This window comes from Lepidochelys kempii, chromosome 8 (assembly GCF_965140265.1).
Source record: "Lepidochelys kempii isolate rLepKem1 chromosome 8, rLepKem1.hap2, whole genome shotgun sequence".
Classification (NCBI taxonomy): Eukaryota; Metazoa; Chordata; order Testudines; family Cheloniidae; genus Lepidochelys; species Lepidochelys kempii.
The window spans coordinates 23,471,823-23,491,357 of record NC_133263.1 but is presented as its reverse complement, the minus strand read 5'-3'; the positions used below and the strand labels follow the sequence as shown (position 1 = coordinate 23,491,357).

General features: G+C 44.1%; 1 protein-coding gene across 1 annotated transcript; it reads left to right on the top strand.

Moving 5' to 3' along the window:
- The first annotated feature begins 5,391 nt into the window (after positions 1 to 5,391).
- C1QTNF2 (C1q and TNF related 2) lies at positions 5,392 to 19,153 on the top strand. Its single transcript, XM_073358169.1, has 4 exons — positions 5,392 to 5,610; positions 13,326 to 13,406; positions 15,462 to 15,713; positions 17,717 to 19,153. Exons 3-4 carry the CDS (start codon positions 15,470 to 15,472, stop codon positions 18,328 to 18,330), a joined length of 858 nt encoding a protein of 285 aa, XP_073214270.1. The 5' UTR covers positions 5,392 to 5,610; positions 13,326 to 13,406; positions 15,462 to 15,469; the 3' UTR covers positions 18,331 to 19,153.
- Positions 19,154 to 19,535: the final 382 nt, after the last annotated feature.

Genomic DNA, 19,535 nt, shown 5'->3' with positions numbered 1-19,535 from the left:
CATTCCCCAGCATTCTGCACTATAAAGTAATGTTGAAAGTACGCAACTCTGATAAATCTTGAGTTTGGTTTTGGTTTTGTATCTTGATGATTTCCAGACTGTATTTAAGCTCCTGAAGGTGTTCCTAGCTTTATTGATTTTGTTCCGGATGTCCTGGCTTGTTCCACTGTCCTGGTTGATGGTTGCTGCCCAAGTATGTGAATGTTTCTACATTGGTGAGAACATAATCCTCTATCCGTACCGGTGATGGTGAGGCAATATTAAAGGTCATGATATCTGTCTTATTGTGGTTGATTTTCAATCCAATTTGCTGGCTGAATGCATTGAGTTGAGTTGTTTTTTCTTGTATATGGCATAGGGTGTGTATTAAGAGAGCGAGATCATCTGCAAAGTCCAGGTCTTCAAGGAATGACAAGGGTGTCCATTTAATGCCTCTTGGCATGTCTTCTGTTGTACGCTGCATTACCCAGTCGACGGCAATGTTGAAGAGGATTGTAGACATGATACACCCCTGACGTACTCCTATTTTGACTTCAAAACTGAGCTCACTGTGATCAACACTGCATGTAAAGTTGAAATAAAAGCTTTTGATGATGTTAATTATACGGAGAGAGATTCCATATGCCCACAGAATGCGCCAGAGGCTGGTCCTGTGAATGCTATCAAAAGCCTTCTCAAAATCTATTTATGTAGAGTTGCCGTTGCCATTCTAAGCATTGTTCTATTATATTTCATAGAGTGGATATCTGGTCTGTGCATCCACACCCTTTCCGAAAACCAGCTTGCTCTTTTCTGAGAACGCTATCAACTGCCTCTGATATACGCTGGACTATGATCTTACACAATACTTTGCTTGGCACCTTAACAAAGGTGTTATACCACGCCAGTTATTACAGTCACTGAGAGTTCCTTTTTTTGTTATCTTCACTATAACCCCATTGGTCCACTCATCTGGCACTTTTTCCTTTTCCCAGACTGATGTAACTAGAGGGGCCAGGATAGATGCTGCTAACTCAGGATTTACCTTGAACAATTCTGCATTCAAGTTATCCTTGTCAGGAGCTTTCCCATTTTTTAAAGATTTGATGGCTTCAGTGATCTCTTTCTTAGCTGGGGTGTCTGTGTTGATATCAAGATCTTCTTCTGCCTCCTGGACGTTTGCTTCCTCTTTAGGTGGCTCCCTGTTCAGCAATTCTTTGAAATGCTTTGTCTAGCACATTTCTTGTTCTTTTTCTGTTGTTAGTAGGTGGCCTTGTTTGCCCCTGATGAGAGTGTTTCTTGGTGTCCGCTGTTTACCACTGATAAGCCGCGTCATTTTGTACATGGTTCCTTGTTCACCACGAGCAGCAGCATCCTCTGCTTGTGTTGCCAGATTATCAATATAATGTCATTTATCTGCTCTCACAAGTCATCATTTGACCTCCCAGTGTGCCTTGCTATACTGCTTGCAGTATTTGTCCTTTAGCTTCTGGGATTTTCTGTCTAAAAACTTTTTTCTTCAGGGCTTGTCTGGTTTCTAAGGCATTCCATGTGCTGGATGTAATCCACTTCTTCCTTCTCTTTTGCCTGTACCCTAGACAAGCTTCACTTCTCTGTTTATAAATTGCTGTTACTTTGTCCCACTTCTTGTTGATCTCCTCATCTTCATTCCTCTTCATCAAGATCTGCAAGTGCTTGAAACCTGTTCTTTAATGGCAGAATGAAGGCTTTTTGTATTTCAGGGGACTTTAGCTTGTCAGTATCATAATATCTATGTCCCTAGTTTGGTGGACCCACACTTCTCAGTTTTAGCTTGATGGTGGAGGAATCTGTTTACTTCAGACAAATGTGTCTCATTTACTTGAAAACACTTCAGTCAAAACATTGGGGTAAATCTGCTGCACTTTTCTGTTTGTATGATTAACCTTGAGATGTTTTCTACCCAGTGGAGATTATCAGTGAGTTGTGAGCCCTTGGCTAGAATCATTTTCCCCAAAGCGTTCTGATTTTCATAACTTTTCATAACTTTCACCTCCTACTGCTCTTGGAACACACTGAGATTTGGTCCAGCTGTGTTTATTTTCTTTACAAAAAGAAAACAGTTATATTTTGCACTTCTATAGCACCTTACTAACCTTAATTAACTAAGGCTCATGACATCCCTGGGTATGCAAGTATTTTACAGAAAAGGCACAGAAATGTCCCCAGAAGTTGCTGAAGGTCACACAAGGGAAACTTGGACTATAACCCAAGAGTCCTGGCTCCATGTTTTCTAGATGCTAGACGATGATCCCTTCCATTAAAAAAAAATCCTTACTTTTTAAAAAAGGCATTTGATTGCAGAAAAAGGTACTGTATGGGCATGGAACACTCATGGGATTCTTGAATACTTATTAGAGGGGCTGTCATGTGTGGTTCCCATTAAATGAAAACTATAAGGTGACACATCCCCCTGCCCCATATGAATCGGAATCAATTCATACAGGTTGTGGATCACATCTTATTAAATAAAAGGACTCCCACCAGCCCAGTTTAGCTGCCATAATTGCTCAGCTCTGTTTTCCTCAAATTGAAAATGCTCACATAACACCATAAGAACGGCCATACTGGGTCAGACCAAAGGTCCATCTAGCCCAGTATCCTGTCTTCCGACAATGGCCAACATCAGATGCCCCAGAGGGAATGAACAGAACAGGTAATCATCAAGTGATCCATCCCCTGTCACCCATTCCCAGCTTCTGGCAAACGGAGGCTAGGGAGAAAGATCAGTTCCTGTATAAGATCAAAAGGCTATATTTTCTCTTTATCATGAAAAAAAACCAAATAATTAGTCAAGCTATCTACGTGGCTATATGAATTTCCCTCATTGTCCCTAGCAAACCTAGGTCCTCATCACAAACAGTATTTGATGGACTCATACCAAAATTTAATAGTATTATTGCACACCATATGTCCACCAGATGATTAACTTTGAGCAATGGGGTCAAAGGGAGAAAGAGGCTGAAAGCAAAGAACAGATTGTGTTTGTGGATTTCCTTTTTCACTCTTATCTTCATCTTGAACATCAGTTTCACATTATCACCCCGGAAGAAGGGCCCCAGTTGCCTGTGAAATGTAAACAGTTCCGTTTTCCTGATTTGTTAAATCAACACTGGGAAGCAATGAAACAAGTCTGATACTTGTGGGTACACATGCTGCCAGCTGTTGCTATGAGTGTCATTCTATCAACACCAGCATGGTGGCCACCAGCAGAAGACTTGGAAAGTCCTGTATTAGACAAAACATGGAATTCCAGCTGCTTGGGGAGAGGAGTTTCTCGACACACATGACGTACTAGGAAGCTGCATTGGGCTTATAGCCCAGTGGCTAGAGTGTCAGCCTGGTACTTTAGGAGACCTGGATTCAAGTCTCTACTCTGTAACACACTTCCTTGGGGAAGTCACTTAGTCTCTCTGTGCCTCAGTTCCCCATCTGTAAAATAGGGTCTCTAGCACTGCCGTGCCTCACAGGATTGTTGGGTCAATCTATACATCAAATAGTGTGAGGTGCTCAGTTACTCTGGTAATGTGTGCCATATAAGTACCTAGGATGCATGGATGAGAAAAAGGTCTTCATATGCTTTCCCTTAAAGCCACCCTTCTGTCTCCATGCTAAAGATGAACAAGCCAGAAAATAATTCATATCCGATGCCTGTTTAAAGGTTGAGTGTCAGCTCCTGCCATCGGATGCATGAGATTACCGTGTTCACTGGGGAGGAACATCTTACTCACCCTGATTCCAGCAAAAAAGCTCTTGAAACATCATTGCAGTTATTCCATCTCTCTGAGAGGCAGTCACAAGGTCAACAGAAAAATCCTTCTGTCAGTCTAGCTGTGACTACACCATGGGCTAGGTTGACCTAACCTAATTACAGTGCTCAAGGTGCAAAAATTTTCACACCCCTGAGCAACATAGCTAGGTTGACTTAAGTTTTATGTGTAGACCAGCCCTAGTCATTCCAGACACTGGCCACTGGCAGATACTTTAGGTCCAACTATTCTATTCTTGCCTGTTATTGACTTGTTGTGTGACCATAAGTAAGTCACTTCACCTCTCTTTAGTGAAACAAATGGATGATGAAAATACTTACCTCTGTAATGCATTTTGAGATCTATAAATTAAGGAAGCTACACTGCTGTTAGTATTTTCTTCCTTATCCACCATACAGTTTCTGTTTTCTTTTCCTTGTGAATACTTTTAAAAGTTTATTTTTGCTTTCTAATTTTCAGAGAGAGAGAAAGAAAATTCCAATCCTATAATCACTGTATCAACTTCAAAATATGAATACATCATACAGTAATAACTAGAGAATTAGTAAAAAGAACAGGAGTATTTGTGGCACCTTAGAGACTAACAAATTTATTTGAGCATAAGCTTTCGTGGGCTACAGCCCACTTCATCGGATGCATAGAATGGACCATATAGTAAGAAGATATTTATACATACAGAGAACATGAAAAGGTGGAAGTATCCATCTTGATTATCACTTCAAAAGTTTTTTTTCCTCCTGCTGATAATAGCTCTTCTTAATTAATTAGCCTCTTACAGTTGGTATGAGATATTTATACATACAGAGAACATTCCACCTTTTCATGTTCTCTGTATGTATAAATATCTTTTTACTATATGGTCCATTCTATGCATCCAATGAAGTGAGCTGTAGCCCACGAAAGCTTATGCTCAAATAAATTTGTTAGTCTTTAAGGTGCCACAAGTAATTCTGTTCTTTTTGCTGTTACAGACTAACAGGGCTGCTACTCTGAAACCTATCATTAGAGAATTAGTGTCATCGTTCTTGTAGCATGTGTGTATATGCAGCAGAGGTGAGTAAGAGAACATGAGGCTACACAACTAAAGTAAGGTTTGTAGAGCTGTTGAGTTGTACTGTCTGGTTAACGATGATGTCAATGATTAATGATGGCAATGGAATAACTTATTTCACTTTCAGGCTTGGGACTAATCTTCTGCCACCAATCTGCCTAAATCGTTTTAGAATTGATAACAGAGTTTCAGTCCCCAGGATAAGATCTTCCTCTTCTGCCAACAGGCTAAGGATCAAGTGTGTTTTTTTCCCCCTGGGTCAAGCTAATCTAATCTATCTCCCTTCAAACACTCCTTGCACAGACAGACAGACTGCATCAGGCCAACTCTCAACCATTTACCCATGAATCAGTCAAGGTCTGAACCTTTTAGACTTGTCTGTAAAGGAGAAACAGAGAGAGGAAAGGCGGGTGGGGGCAATCCCAAGCATCAAGAGCTTTTCAGCCATATGTGTGTAAAAATTCTCTTTCCATATCACGTGACACAAGGAAGAGGCTCAAACCCATTACACAATAATAAAAATATGCCTTTGGCAAAGTTGAGCCAAAACCTGAAGCTGCTGCAGGAAGCTGGGAACAGCAGCGAAAGGAATAAACTTTTTAAAACGCCGTTTGAAGACTTGAATTTTCAAGCTACCCTCAGAAAGGAAGTTGTCTGCAGAAATAACTGGGATTCATGCTAAACTGTGTGACAACGATTTGCAATGAAACATCTGCTTAAGATTCAGTAGATTTTCCAGTGCAGGGTCAAGAAAGAAAGAGATTAGTCCTGGTAAGTAGAATTCTCCCCCCCCCCCTTTTTTTTTAACCTTAACTTTGAAACACTGGCTAAATAAGGTCTAAATTACTGAGCACTCAGGTTTCCAAGTTACGCAAAGGAATCCTTAATGGCAACAGTCTTGAATTAAAAGAAATATTACAGTGAGAAAATACTTATCAGAGAGAGTTTTCTGGGCTCAGTCAGCCCAGGGAAGTTTTTTCTCTGTTCTTTAACTGGTGACTTGTATAATAAGGTTTTCTACACAACGCTACTGAGGGATTGGCACGGGCATCAGCTGATTGCTTAATGGCAGGGACAGTAATGCAACCCAAAGCGTAAGAGATATTGTTCTCCTTTTTTTGAAGTGTAATGTTATCAGCATTTTGCCTAACAACAGACAATGGGCCAAATTCAGACCTGATGTAAATCTATTGACTTTCACTGAGCTACACAAGCAATTAAATGCATCCATTTTAAACATGCCACCGTAGTTATTAATAGCACACCTTGTTTAAATCAAATAATTGTTTAGCTGTGTGTGGACAAGTGCTTTGCTGCTATCGGTGATACTTTATTATAATGACCAGGAATGAGAATTATAATAAAAGGGAAATCCGTCATTTTAAGAATATTAGGACCTTTTGAATTATACTGCAAGAATCTGGGGTGAGGAGGTTGTTGTTTTATTTAACAGATGTCCAAATATTTATGGGAAACATTGGAATGCAAGGATTTAACTAATCTTTAATTTGCAAATCGGTGTTAGAAAACACTATAAGGTCATAAGGCAGCAGGGAGGAAATATAATTCAGGCAACATCAGTTAATAGACTGCATGGTCAAAGCTTACAGTCCCTATTCAGGCAATACAGAACACCATATATTTTTAGCCTCATTTGTCAATTACTGTGTGGTGAAGGTTCCCTCCCACTCATCCCCTTCAAACACCCCGCACCTCCAGCTTGTACTTTTTAGCTTCCTTGAAGGAAATGTACCATTGAGTCAGGTCATCTATCACCACACAACCACTTTCCTACTTGGATAAACCGCTCTAGGATTTTTACTCTGACTTTACATTTCCAAGGCAGCTGAAATGCAACAAAGAATGTATACTATGGTACATGACAACAAAAAGGGTGCTCTTCCAACCATTCATCCATGGCTCATTTGTGGTGTCCTGGCCAAACCTTTTCCTTGCCTGGATTCTCTTTTCCCGTCCTATTTTTTATTTTAATATACACTTGCCGTATCGGATTCCCTAACAGTGTGCCCCACAACAGACAGCAAGAATACCTGAGTTCTGATACTGACCCCTTCCAGAGTCTTAGGCAAGTCACTTCTCATTTTCCCCCAGAAAAGTCAGTGTATTAAAATGACATTACTAAACTGAAGGGCTAATGGGAGGATTATTATTATTTACTACCAGTATTGTGGGAACAGCTGGGAGCCACACTCACAGACCAGGACCCATTTGTGCTTGGTGCTGGGTGAACACAGAACAAAGACAGTCCCTGCCCTGAAGAGCTTACAATAATTAGCTGATGTTTGTCAAACACTATGGAAGTGCTGAGTATTATTGCGCAAGGGATATATTTTTGATCAAACATTCAACAACACCCTGAATATAGAAAACACTCTCATTGAATGTTATTCAGACTGTAATATCTCCACTGAAATCTTGCAGTATGCCTAACTTTTTCTTTCTGACCTTTGCTACTGGGACCATTGCCTGTAGTTTGGAGAGGCCAGGGACATATGCTGATCTGGTTCCAATATGCTTTTTGAGGCTGAGAGAGCCAGAGCAAGAGAGAGAGAATTGGAATCCCACAATGGGCATCTATCCCGCCCCAGGGAGGCTTTCTTCCTAAACTTAACAAGATAGTGACTGGCTTGTGTCCTGGAGCACAAGGCATTATATCCCTTCCAAAAGTTCTGTTTTTCTTTCCTAATTACTACTATAAAGGATACCTTGTTGCAATGAGTTCCACAGGATAATTAAGCATTTATCAGTTTTAAATTGGCTGCCTTTCATCATCCACTGTGCCCTTATTCTAGGATTATGACAAAGTAAACCAAAGAGTTCAATTTACTTTCTCTATGCCATTTGTTATTTTGTACAACTCCATATTGTTCCCTTTTATTCATCTCTTCTATAAACCAAACAGCCCTCCTCTTTTCAATCTCTCTTCATAAGGCATTTTATCCATGCCTCTATTTCTGTTGCCGGTCTGAGAATTAGGGCTGGTTGGGAATTTTTCAACAAAACTGAAACTTTTCACAGAAAGTTCTTGGGTCTAGGATCTATTGAGCAAGATACCTGCCCCATCTGAGCAAAAGCGTGGTGGTTAGGGCATCTGGGATGTGAAAGACTCAGGGCTTGGCTACATTTGAGAGTTAGAGCACATTAAAGCAGCCTCGGGCGCCCAACCTCATGACAAGTCCACACTGACAAGGCACGTAGAGCGCTCTGACTCCGTGGCTAGAGCGCTCCTGGTACTCCACCTCGGCGAGTGGAATAACATTTTGTGCGCCCCCGCTGGAGCGCTGCAGCGCCAGTGTGGACGCTCTGGTCTGTTAGTGCGCTCTGATCGGCCTCCAGAAGTGTCCCACAATGCCTGTTTTAGCCACTTTGCTCATCACGTTGAACTCTACTGCCCTGCCCTCAGGTGACCAACCGTCAGACCCGCCCTTTAAATTCTCTGGGAATTTTGAAAATCCCCTTCCTGTTTGCTCAGCCAGGCGTGGAGTGCTCGCAGCGAATCTTTCCAGGTGACCATGCCTCCACGCGCCAGGCGATCCCCAGTATGGAGCAATGGCGAGGTGCTGGACCTCATCAGGGTTTGGGGGGAGGAAGCTTCCAGTCCAAACTGCGCTCCAGCCATAGGAATTACGATACCTTCAGGCAGATACCAAGGGACATGATGGAAAGGGGCCATGACTGGGATGCTCTGCAGTACAGGGGTAAAGTGAAGGAGCTGCGGAATGCCTACCACAAAGCCTGCAAGGCAAACAGCCACTCCGGTGCTGCCTCTGCAACCGGCCGTTTCTACAAAGAGCTGGACACAATACTGGAGGGCAACCCCACCACCATTCCAAGTACCACCCTGGACACTTCAGAGCCCAGTTCAACAAGGCAGGAGGATGAGGAGGAGGAAAGCGGGAACGAGGATGCTGAGGAGGAGGGACATACACTGGCATCCCTAGATGCATGCAGCCAGGAGCTGTTCTCAAGCCAGAAGGAAGGTAGCCAGTCGCAGCGGCCAGTGCTTGGGGAAGGACAAACACCAGAGGAGGTTCCCAGTAAGTGGCTTTTATTTTGGGAAGGAAGTTATTCGGTGCGGGCTCTTGGAGTGAGGAGGGTTAGGGCTGCATGCATGCCTAGATGTGAAATAGGGCGTTGACGTGCTCTCTCAAATTGCGGTAATCGGCCTCAGTGATCTCTTCAAAGGTCTCATCCAGAACTTGGGCAATGCACTTGTGCAGGTTTCTTGGGAGAGCCACTGTGTTCCTTGTCCCAGTAAGGCTAACATGTCAGCGCCACTGTGCCATGAGGGGCGAGGGGACCATTGCTGCACACAGGCAAGCTGCATATGGGCCAGGGCAGAATCCGTCTTGCAGTAGAAGACCCTCCCTTGCTTCCCAGGTCACCCTCAGCAGCGAGATATCTTCTAGGACGAACTCCTGTGGAAAATGTGGGGACAGTGTTCAGTAGAGGGGCCCCCTGCAGCTGTTGGCTCTCCCCAAGGCACAGAAACCTGGAGAACAGTACAGCCATGAAACAATCAGTCACGCTTGACCCTGTGCTTACTCACCATTTTGGGGCTCCCATGGTTATGTGTGCTCGCTTTGGGATGGGCAAATTATGCTATTGTGTAGACTGTGCTTGCCCTTATGTATGGGGGAATCCTGTCTCTGTCTGGTGTGAATAATGCTGCCTCTGTTAAGTGTTGCATTTTGCCCTTACAGATGCAACCTTGAGATCTCAGCCGTCCGTGTTATCAACTTCAATGAATTAGGAAGAGGCCACGTAAAAGCAAAGATGACATGCTACATGAAGTCATGCAGCAGTCCCTTAACGAGAATCTAAAATTGCAGGAATGGAGGGAGAGTGAAAGGAGGATCTGTCAGCAGAATGAGGCATGCCAGCACAAAAGCGCAGTGCTCCGGCAGCAAAGCACAGAGTGGCTGATAAGCATCACGGAGCGCCAAGCGAACTCGATCCAGGCACTCGTAGCCAGGCAGGCGGAGCACTACCAAGCCCGCCCCCCCCGCAGCCCTTGTCCCAAAACTCTTTCCCTTGTGCCCCCATGTCACCTCCAACCCACTTTCTCCAACATCCGGGTTCTTACCGCCACCAGCTGCCTCCAACACCTATAGCTTCACCACCCAGCCCTGAAAACTACGACCCTGACCTCCTGCACTCAACCCCCATCACCATGCAATGTAGCCATCCTGAAGTGCAGCACTCATTGCACAGCACTCCAGACAGGAAGGCTGAGTATAACAGGACATACACAAATCTTTGGTTGTACCATTCCCCACCGCACCCCCTTGCCCTTTCTGTTTCCCAAGTAGTTGTGTTTCTTTGCAATAAATGAATTTTATTTTCAATAAATGGATTTTTTTGGCTTGGAAAACGTTCTTTATTATTGCATAAAGTAAAAGATACCTTAGCCCAGGAAAGCAACAGGCACTGCAAGTCAGCATAGCAAACACAGATTCCTACTAACATTGGAACCACTCCCGTGCAGGGCACCAGACATTACTGGTGGCTTTCAGCCTCAAATTGCTCCCTCAAGGCATCCCTAATCCTTGCAGCCCCGCGCTGGGCCCCTCTAATAGCCCTGCTCTCTGGCTGTTCAAATTCAGCCTCCAGGTGTTGAACCTCCAAGTTCCATGCCTGAGTGAATCTTTCACCCTTTCTTTCACAAATGTTATGGAGGGTACAGCACGCGGATATAACCGCGGGGATGCTGTCATCGGCCAAGTCGAGCTTCCCATACAGACAACTCCAGCGGCCCTTTAAATGGCCAAAAGCACACTCCACAGTCATTCTGCACCGGCTCAGCCTGTTGTTGAACTGCTCCTTGCTGCTGTCAAGGCTCCCTGTGTAGGGTTTCATGAGCCATGCCATTAAAGGGTAAGCGGGGTCTCCAAGGATCACAGTGGGCATTTCGACTTCCCCTATGGTGATCTTCTGGTCTGGGAAAAAAGTCCCAGCTTGCAGCTTCCTGAACAGACCAGTGTTCTGAAAGATGTGTGCATCATGCACCTTTCCAGGTCAGCCTGCATTAATGTCAATGAAACGCCTACGGTGATCCACAAGCGCCTGGAGAACCATAGAGAAATACCCCTTCCGATTAACATACTTGGAGGCTAGGTGGGCTGGTGCCAGAATTGGAATATGTGCCGTCTATCGCCCCTCGCAGTTAGGGAAACCCATTTGTGCAAAGCCGGCCACAATGTCATGCACGTTACCCAGAGTCACGGCTCTTCTGAGCAGGATGCGACTAATGGCCCTGCAAACTTGCATCAACACAATTCCAACAGTCGATTTTCCCACTCCAAACTGGTTAGCAACCAATCGGTAGCTGTCTGGAGTTGCCAGCTTCCAGATTGCAATAGCCACCTGCTTCTCCACCCCCAGGGCAGCTCTCAATCTCGTGTCCTTACACTGCAGTGTGGGGGCAAGCTCATCACACAGTCCCATGAAAGTAGCTTTCCTCATCCGAAATTTCTGCAGCCACTGCTCGTCATCCCAGACTTGCATGACGATGTGATCCCACCACTCGGTGCTTGTTTCCCGAGCCCATAAATGGCGTTCCACGGTGGTGAGCATGTCTGTGAATGCCACAAGCAATCTCGTGTCGTATGAGTTACTTGAGTTGATATCATAGTTGGAGTCCTCACCGTCAGTTTGGATCTTAAGGAGTAACTCGACTGCCAAACGTGAAGTGCTGGCGAGAGTTGTCAGCATACTCCTCAGCAGTTCGGGCTCCATTCCCGCAGACCGAAAGGGAACATAGAGCGTGCAGTACAAAAAACGTTGAAAGATGGCGCCAAGCGTGGACGGAAGCACAGGGATTGCTGGGATGTGAACCGATGCATCACGGGGCATTGGGACAGGACCCAGAATGCCCCACAACCCCTGCCCCCTTCCCACAAGCCACAGCACCAGAATGGGAAGAGGTGCTCTGTGGGATAGTTGTCCATAATGCTCCGCTCCCAATGCCACTGCAAGTGCCTCAAATGTGGCTACGCCATTGCACTTGTTCCTGTCAGTGTGGACTGCAATGCTTTCCCTACTGCGCTCTCCGAGGGGTGGTTTAACTCAAAACGCTCTACATTTGCAAGTGTAGCCATGCCCTCAAGTTCTGCATCAGGCAGAGCAGAGACTTGAATTTGGCTCTCCCACAGGCCTGGTGAGTTCCCTAACGACTCAGCTGTTTGGGAGGGTTTCTCTCTCTCAGAAAGTTTTGGGGTTGCCCCAGAATAGGATGAGAACATTTTTGAAATCTCAGGAACTTTTGCAAGATAGGAAAACCATTTCACTGCCCAGCTCTGCTCAGAATGCCCTCTATTTCTATTAAGCCCTATTTGTGATGGGTGAACAGAACTGAACACAAAATTCAGGGCATACCAGTATTATAATTCTCCATTGCATTCCTTAGGTATCCTACTATTCTATTTGCCTTTTTTATTATTATTGTTGTTGCTGGACACTGAGCAAAGGTCTTTATTCATCTGCCCACAGTGATACCTGTTCTGTGGTTTCGATCTCCAACGCTATTAATCTGACACCTTTCACCAGCCATAATTTAACTTACATATGTATAAAGCAAGAGAGAACCCAGGAATGAGATGATCAAAATAGCTCAGGAACTGAACCCTTTCTCGAGATCTGTTTTATGTCTCTTGCTCCTCTGCATGTTCTTAATTATATACATTGAAAAAGTGTGGGGCACTCGATACAATGTTAATTTGTAGCATATTTTTCCAATGGATTTGAAATAGCAAGTTACGTGGCTCTTGGAGGACATAGTACTACATCCATTCCCTTCAGAGAGTGTGAGCAGGGAAGGATGTTAGATGTGTGTTTTGCACAATACTTTTATTAATAATCTCAGTTTCTAATGTATGGGCTAATTAGAACATCTGTAACCTGATCCAAAGCCCCTTTAAGTCAATGAGAATCTTTCTCTTTACTTCAGTAGGCTTCGGATATAGGCCCCAGAGACAGCTGTGTTCTTATGGACTAGAAATGCCTGGTAACAGATAACAGAGTTCATACTGTCACAATTAATGCTCTACCTTGTATCTGTGTTCATTTAACTACACTTGCTTTGCCTACCTACAGATATTCAGAGAAGTGTGCTAGAGAACTGTCTGGAAGCTGGTTAGATTGAACAAAAAGTCATCTTATATTAAGTTAGTAGAACATAAACATCTGATAAAAATCCAAGTGGGATGATTGATGAATCTTTTATTTGATATATATTTAGAAAGAGGGGTATCTGTCACAGCTGGGGAAGGAAGCTCTTTGATAAGGGAAGGGGTCGGGTTCTTATGTGTACCTCTCTCTTTGTCCATTAATTAAACATACTAAACCTTTTAACCTGGCAGACACAAGAAGTACCATAGTTCAGGATTATTAAAGTGATATCTTTTTAATTTCATTGGGTAGGATTCACAAAGATATTTAGGCACCTAACTGCCTTCAATTTTTAGGCACCTCCTGATTTCAATGGGAGTTAGACACCAACCGTTGAGGCTTGGCTTCTCTGCTGTCAATAATCTGCAATGGTAAAGGTGAGATAACTAGAGATTTGTATGGGGCAGAGGTAAATTGGCATTCTGAAATGAGGTACTGTGGATTCTGACGGCCTGTGACATAGCTCCCAGTCACTACAGATGGCACTCTTGTAAACACCATGCTGAATGTAGATATTTTGTCCCCAGTTCTACTTCTGTGACATTCAACCTACTCTTAGCACAGAAGGAGACAATAAGTATGCAGTGAAATGACATTTTCTAAAATTTTTGAATAAGGGGTGGTCTAACTCCTTTCCTCTGTAGAGATTTAAACACACAACCATGCTGGAAATTTTGCAGAGGTTTACATGCTTCTGCAAATCCCACCCGCATATACATATTCATTCAGCTTCCACTTTTTTTAATGTAAAGAATTTTACTGAGGGAGATATAAGCACAATGAAGGAGTCAGTCCTACATGATGCTCAATGCCCTCATTCTGCACCTCTCAGGATCAGTCCCCTAATTCACACATTGTCATAATTGTCTCCAAATTCTATGATTAGGTCCCTCTTCTGTCACCCTCACTCACAGTATGTTGCTCCTCACTCCATGAGTGGTATCACTGAATAGGTGTAAAGGGTATCAGAATCTGGAATACTCTGAAACCAGATGAAGTATATCAGTAAATAGTCTCCTCTGCGGTTACATTTCAATCAGTTTATTTTACATGCTAATGGGCTAACTTCCATGAAACACCATGGAAGCGAATGGGATTACAGAGGTGCAACTAAGAGCAGAATTTGCCTCAATGTAACAGTCAGGGAGAGGGAGGAACTACACCAAGATTTGGATTTAGTTAATTGTACACATTTCCAGCGAGGCTTGAGCTAGAATTCTTAACCAGAAAACACGGAGGCACAAAAACCAGAGGGAGGGAAAATGAGCTGACTTGGTGTGAGGTTAAGAAAACATCAGGGGATGAGAATACAGTATAACGGAGGCAAAGCAAGATGGGGGATCCTGGAGGGGGAAGTGAAGAGTCAGAGAAGAAAGTACTGAAGAATGTCAGTGATCTCCTGCCAGCTCTGACAGCTGTGAGGCGATAACAGCTGCAGCCTATATTCAGAGTTAGAGAGACTCTGATGTGTGTTATTAGGCTGCAGAGCGTGCCGCTTGCTGTGGACTGGAATTGATGGAGACATGATAAAGAATCAGAAGGGCAGACAGACGTCTTTGCTCAGCAAGTCTAAGAGTGAAGAGAGGTGGATGTTGGTTTTGTAGCCCTTGGGCAAAAGCAAGTTTAAAAAAAAAAATCTTAGCTGAGATTTTGGCAAACTGGAAAATGAATGGATCTGAAAAACCAGTTTCCTCGTGAAAGTAGGTAGAGTTCTCAACCACACTTAACAAGTGCTGCTGACAGTTCAGGAATCACTGGGAGTATTCAGGAGCTACCTCTTTAGATCCCTGAGTAATGAGAAACATGGGAGTCCAGCAGTAAGGATTTTAGCTCTGTTAATATGCAGCAAATCACTCCCTGCACCCCACCACCATTACTTCTACTCTGCATTTCACAGCTTTCAGGGATCAAGAGTAAAAAGAAGAAATAGCAAAGAAAGAAGGAGATAAAATGATACGGGTTGGGGAAAAAGGGGTCTGAGGAAACAAAGGCCCTTTTTGTTATCCTCAAACCTGCTTTCCCATCCCTTTGCTTCTCCCCTCTTTGTTTCTGGTAACCAGACTGGCAAACCCCAATTTGAGGATGATCCTAGAGTAGATAAGGTTCAGCTGCCCAGTTGATTTCAATGCAGAGATCATAAGAGAACGAGAGGGGTTAAGCCAGGGGTATTCTCAATGAGGGAAAGAGGAAAGTGGATGTGTAGGTAAGGATGAAAATGCAACTGTCCAATATAGAGGATCCCAGATTCAAATGGGGTGGTTCACTTGACTCCTCCAGCCACCAAAACAATACAACTAGCCCCAATTTTTGAAGGGGACCTGAAACACTCCCTCTCCGCCTCCCCCCATCCCAAGGTAGGGTAGGGATACTTTTGTGTGTATACTGGCCTGCCATGGTACATGTCAGTAAATCCCTTTGTTTCATTATGACAGGTTTCACCATGATCTCTGTGGTTCTGCTCATCTGGACCGTGCCTTGTGTAGCTAATCAGCTTCTCAGTGGCTTTGTTAAAGGAGAATTTCAGAAAGGTTCCCACCAGCTCATATGCAGCATGCCAGGGCCACAGGGCCCTCCTGGTCCCCCTGGAGCACCAGGGTCTCCAGGAACAATTGGGCGAATGGGGTTTCCAGGAAAGGATGGAAAAGATGGTGAGGACGGGGAGAAAGGAGAGCATGGAGAGGAAGGTAAGAGGGAACTGCCTCTTAGAGATTTGTTAACACTTCAGATTATCCTGGTGAAGAGTAGAGGTTCAGAAAATACAGAGAGATCCAAAGCAGCTGCTCCCAAACATAGGTGCTGAGCATATAGTGGGGGTGCTGAGAGCCTTTGAACCAAACTGTAAACCTTCTATACGATGGAAACCACTTCAAGCGATGGGGTGCTGCCACACCCCCAGCAGCCCTAGTTCCAGCACCTATGCTCTCAAACCCATACTTGGGCCATTGTCCCAGTTCTGGGTTTCACCTGAAGTTTCTCGCCTGTCATGCAACTGTCTTGTCTAGCAGTTCCAGCCCTGCTCCCAGCTCAGTCTCACATCTAGCAGCCCCCAGAAATGGGGCCCAGGACTGACACGAATTCGGTACTATCTTTCTGTACTCAGAGACAGGGTAATTCAGGCATTCCTGCCTAAAGCAATCAAAGCTGATCACAGTGAAGGTGGAAGTAATTCTATGTTACATACAGATGATCTGATTCCGCAGGTTCTGAGCAAATCAAATGGAGGCACAGATAAACCTGTGATTGAATTAAGTGAGGTACCCTGTTCCAAACCGGTCATGTTAAACAACTGGTGGAATTTTATTTCACACTAATTAATTCTCAGTAATTTAGATCCATGATTCTTTTCTTTCATGCCTACCTAGAAAGTCCTCGGTGACATCTCTTATCGCTGACCCTTCCCCAAGTGAGATTTTGCTATGTTATCTCATAGCTTGTTATTACTCCAACATAGCCAAGTGGCTGCAGGAGCATTTCATTTTTGTAAAGTCTTCTCTTCATGAGACAGCATGTTTAGTGGTTGGAGAGGAAGGATGGGCCAGTGTTTAAGGGGCTCACGTGGGACTCAGGACTATATTCATTTCCCTGCTCTGCCAGACTTCCTCTGTGACCTTGGGCAAGTCACCTAGCCTTGCTCTGCCTCAGTTCCTCATCTGTAAAATGGGGATAATAGCAGTGCCCTACCTCACAGGTGTGCTGTGAGGATCAATACATTCGACTGCAAGGTATTCAGATATTATGGTAATGAAGGCCAGATTCTTGTCTCTCACTGTCACCTTCATGACTTCCTTTTGCTTCTTACACCACATCGCAAATCCTGTCTTAAAATTAGGCTCTGCTCTCTCACATTATCTGCTCAGCAGGACCCTTCTCATAGAATCATAGAAATGTAGGGCTGGAAGGGACCTCAAAAAGTCATCAAGTCCAGCCCCCCTATGCTGCGGCAGGACCATCCCTGATAATGGTTTGTCCAACCTGTTCTTAAAAACCTCTACTGATGGGGATTCTGCAGCCTCCCTTGGAAGCGTATTCCAGAGCTTAACTACCCTGAGAGTTAGAAAGTAACCCTGAAAGTCATCTAGTCCTGCACTGAGGCAGGACCAAGTATACCTAGACCGTCCCTGACAGGTGTTTGGAGGTTTACATCCTGCTTCTTTGAACAAATGTCTATAGCACAGAAACTCCCATCACAGTCAGGATTAACTGGCAGTTTCAGCAGAGATGCCAAGGGCAAACGGACATGTGAACTGAACTCTCTTCCTGCTCCTCCAGGTGGTCCCTGCAACTGAGGATCGAGGCACCAAGAGAGGATGGTGGGGGGCGGGGGAGAAACTTGCACTATTTCTGTCTGTGTTGTCCATGGATAAATGGAGGAAGTCACTTTCTAACATTGTCAGGCTCACTCTGCACCCTTCCAGCATGTGTTGCAAAATGCAAGCAGGACAGAGGTTCCTTTGTTATAATGTCTTTTCTAACACAAACATTCATAATGTACGTGTTAGAAAAGACAACATGATTGTCATCTCAGGACCCATCCAGCCCCAGGTATTGTTTCATTAAAATCGCCTGTAGATGGAGATCCTGGCTGGTTTCTTCCCATACGATAATTTCATGTTATAATGATAACACCACCCTCACACCTGATCACATTTTTCACTAAAAACCTCACTGAAGGCAATTTGTCTTCTAGGTCCCCAAGGCAGAACCGGAAACCCAGGCAAACCAGGACCAAAGGGGAAAGCAGGCGCCATAGGCAAAGCAGGACCACGAGGTCCAAAGGGCATTAAGGGGAATCATGGGAATAATGGAGTGCAAGGAAAGAAAGGACCCAAAGGGAAAAAGGGTGACACTGGGATGCCAGGACCATGCAGCTGTGACACCAAAAAGGCCAAATCTGCCTTTTCCGTCGCAGTCACCAAAAGCTACCCGAGAGAGAGGCTGCCCATCAAATTTGACAAGATCCTTATGAATGAAGGAGAGCACTACAATGCTTCCAGTGGGAAATTTATATGCAGCATTCCTGGTATTTACTACTTCACTTACGACATCACTTTGGCCAATAAACACTTGGCCATTGGGTTGGTCCACAACGGGCAATACCGAATAAAGACTTTTGATGCCAATACTGGTAACCATGATGTGGCCTCTGGATCAACCATTATTGCCCTGAAGCAGGATGATGAGGTGTGGTTGCAGATCTTCTACTCGGAACAAAACGGGCTCTTTTATGATCCCTACTGGACAGACAGTTTATTCACCGGCTTTCTTATATATGCTGACCAGGATTATCTCAATGAAATATAAGAAGAGACTGTCAAAAAATAGGAAGCGAGTTTGGGAGCTTATACAAGCAAAGTACAGCTCTAAGTGCGTACGTGTGGGATAATCATAGGACTCTGCATTCTTAGAGCTGTAACGCTGCATTGGCTAGTTGGAAGTCTCCCATACCATTAAAGCATTGTATTTGAATGTCATTTAAGTTTTAGCACAAGCTCTTTAGTTGCTGTGCTTTCCTAGAACCTTTACCTAGTTATAAAGGGAAGATACTCAGCATACAGTTTACTTGGAGGTGGGGAGCAATTATCACTTGGTTGATATCAGGTGTTTCCCACCAGGATTGTCCTTTTATTGGGTTTGTACAGCCCATAGCATAATGGGCTCCGAGGTGCTACAGTAATACAAATAGAGTTAGGCTCAGTCGGACCACTTTAAAGTACCCTTAATGATTGTTTTTTACAGTCCTTGAAGTTGTCTGTTATATTTTCCTTTACCAAGCAGATACGCTGTGGTCAGATTACTATAACTTTAACACCAATGCAGAATCTATATCTATTTTTTTTAAATTACAAAAAATGAGCCAAAACATCCATTTCCTGCAGCCTCATATCGGAAGCACTGTTATAGACAATATCTATCCCTCTGCGGAAAGGATCTTCATTAATGCAAAGTCAAAGTTCAGTAACCACTAAAGAGTCAGGCAGTTCTCTGTTAAGATTCTAACAGCAGTTTCGTAACTGCATTATCAATGGGCAAAGCGGTCTGGCCAAAATAGCACTGGTACAAAGACCTCATCTTAGCCCCTTCATAGTCAATGGTACAGCTTCCTGTAAGATGCTGGCTGCTCTCCACTCCCATTCAATGGGAATTAATGGCACTCAGTACCTTTCAGAATGCATCCAATATTCACAAAATCAGATTTTAAGAGAGACCTGAACTGGAATCCTGGATCTGATTCCACACAAGTTTTGGTAAAGTTGGTATCTGGATCTGGACCCAAGTGTCACATCTCAGGACTGCATGGGCCAAATGGCCCAGTGAGATTCTGATCCAAATCTGGCATTTGGGCTCATGCCTCAAGCTGAGGACAAACTTTTATTCCATGAACTGTTGTGTGAACTTCTCTCCCTAGCTTTTGCTGTGCAGGATCTGTGTGCTGCTGCTAAGGCTCTTTTCTAGGGCTTTAATGCATACACACATATCCAATTCCTAAGTATGGTGACCCACTGCTA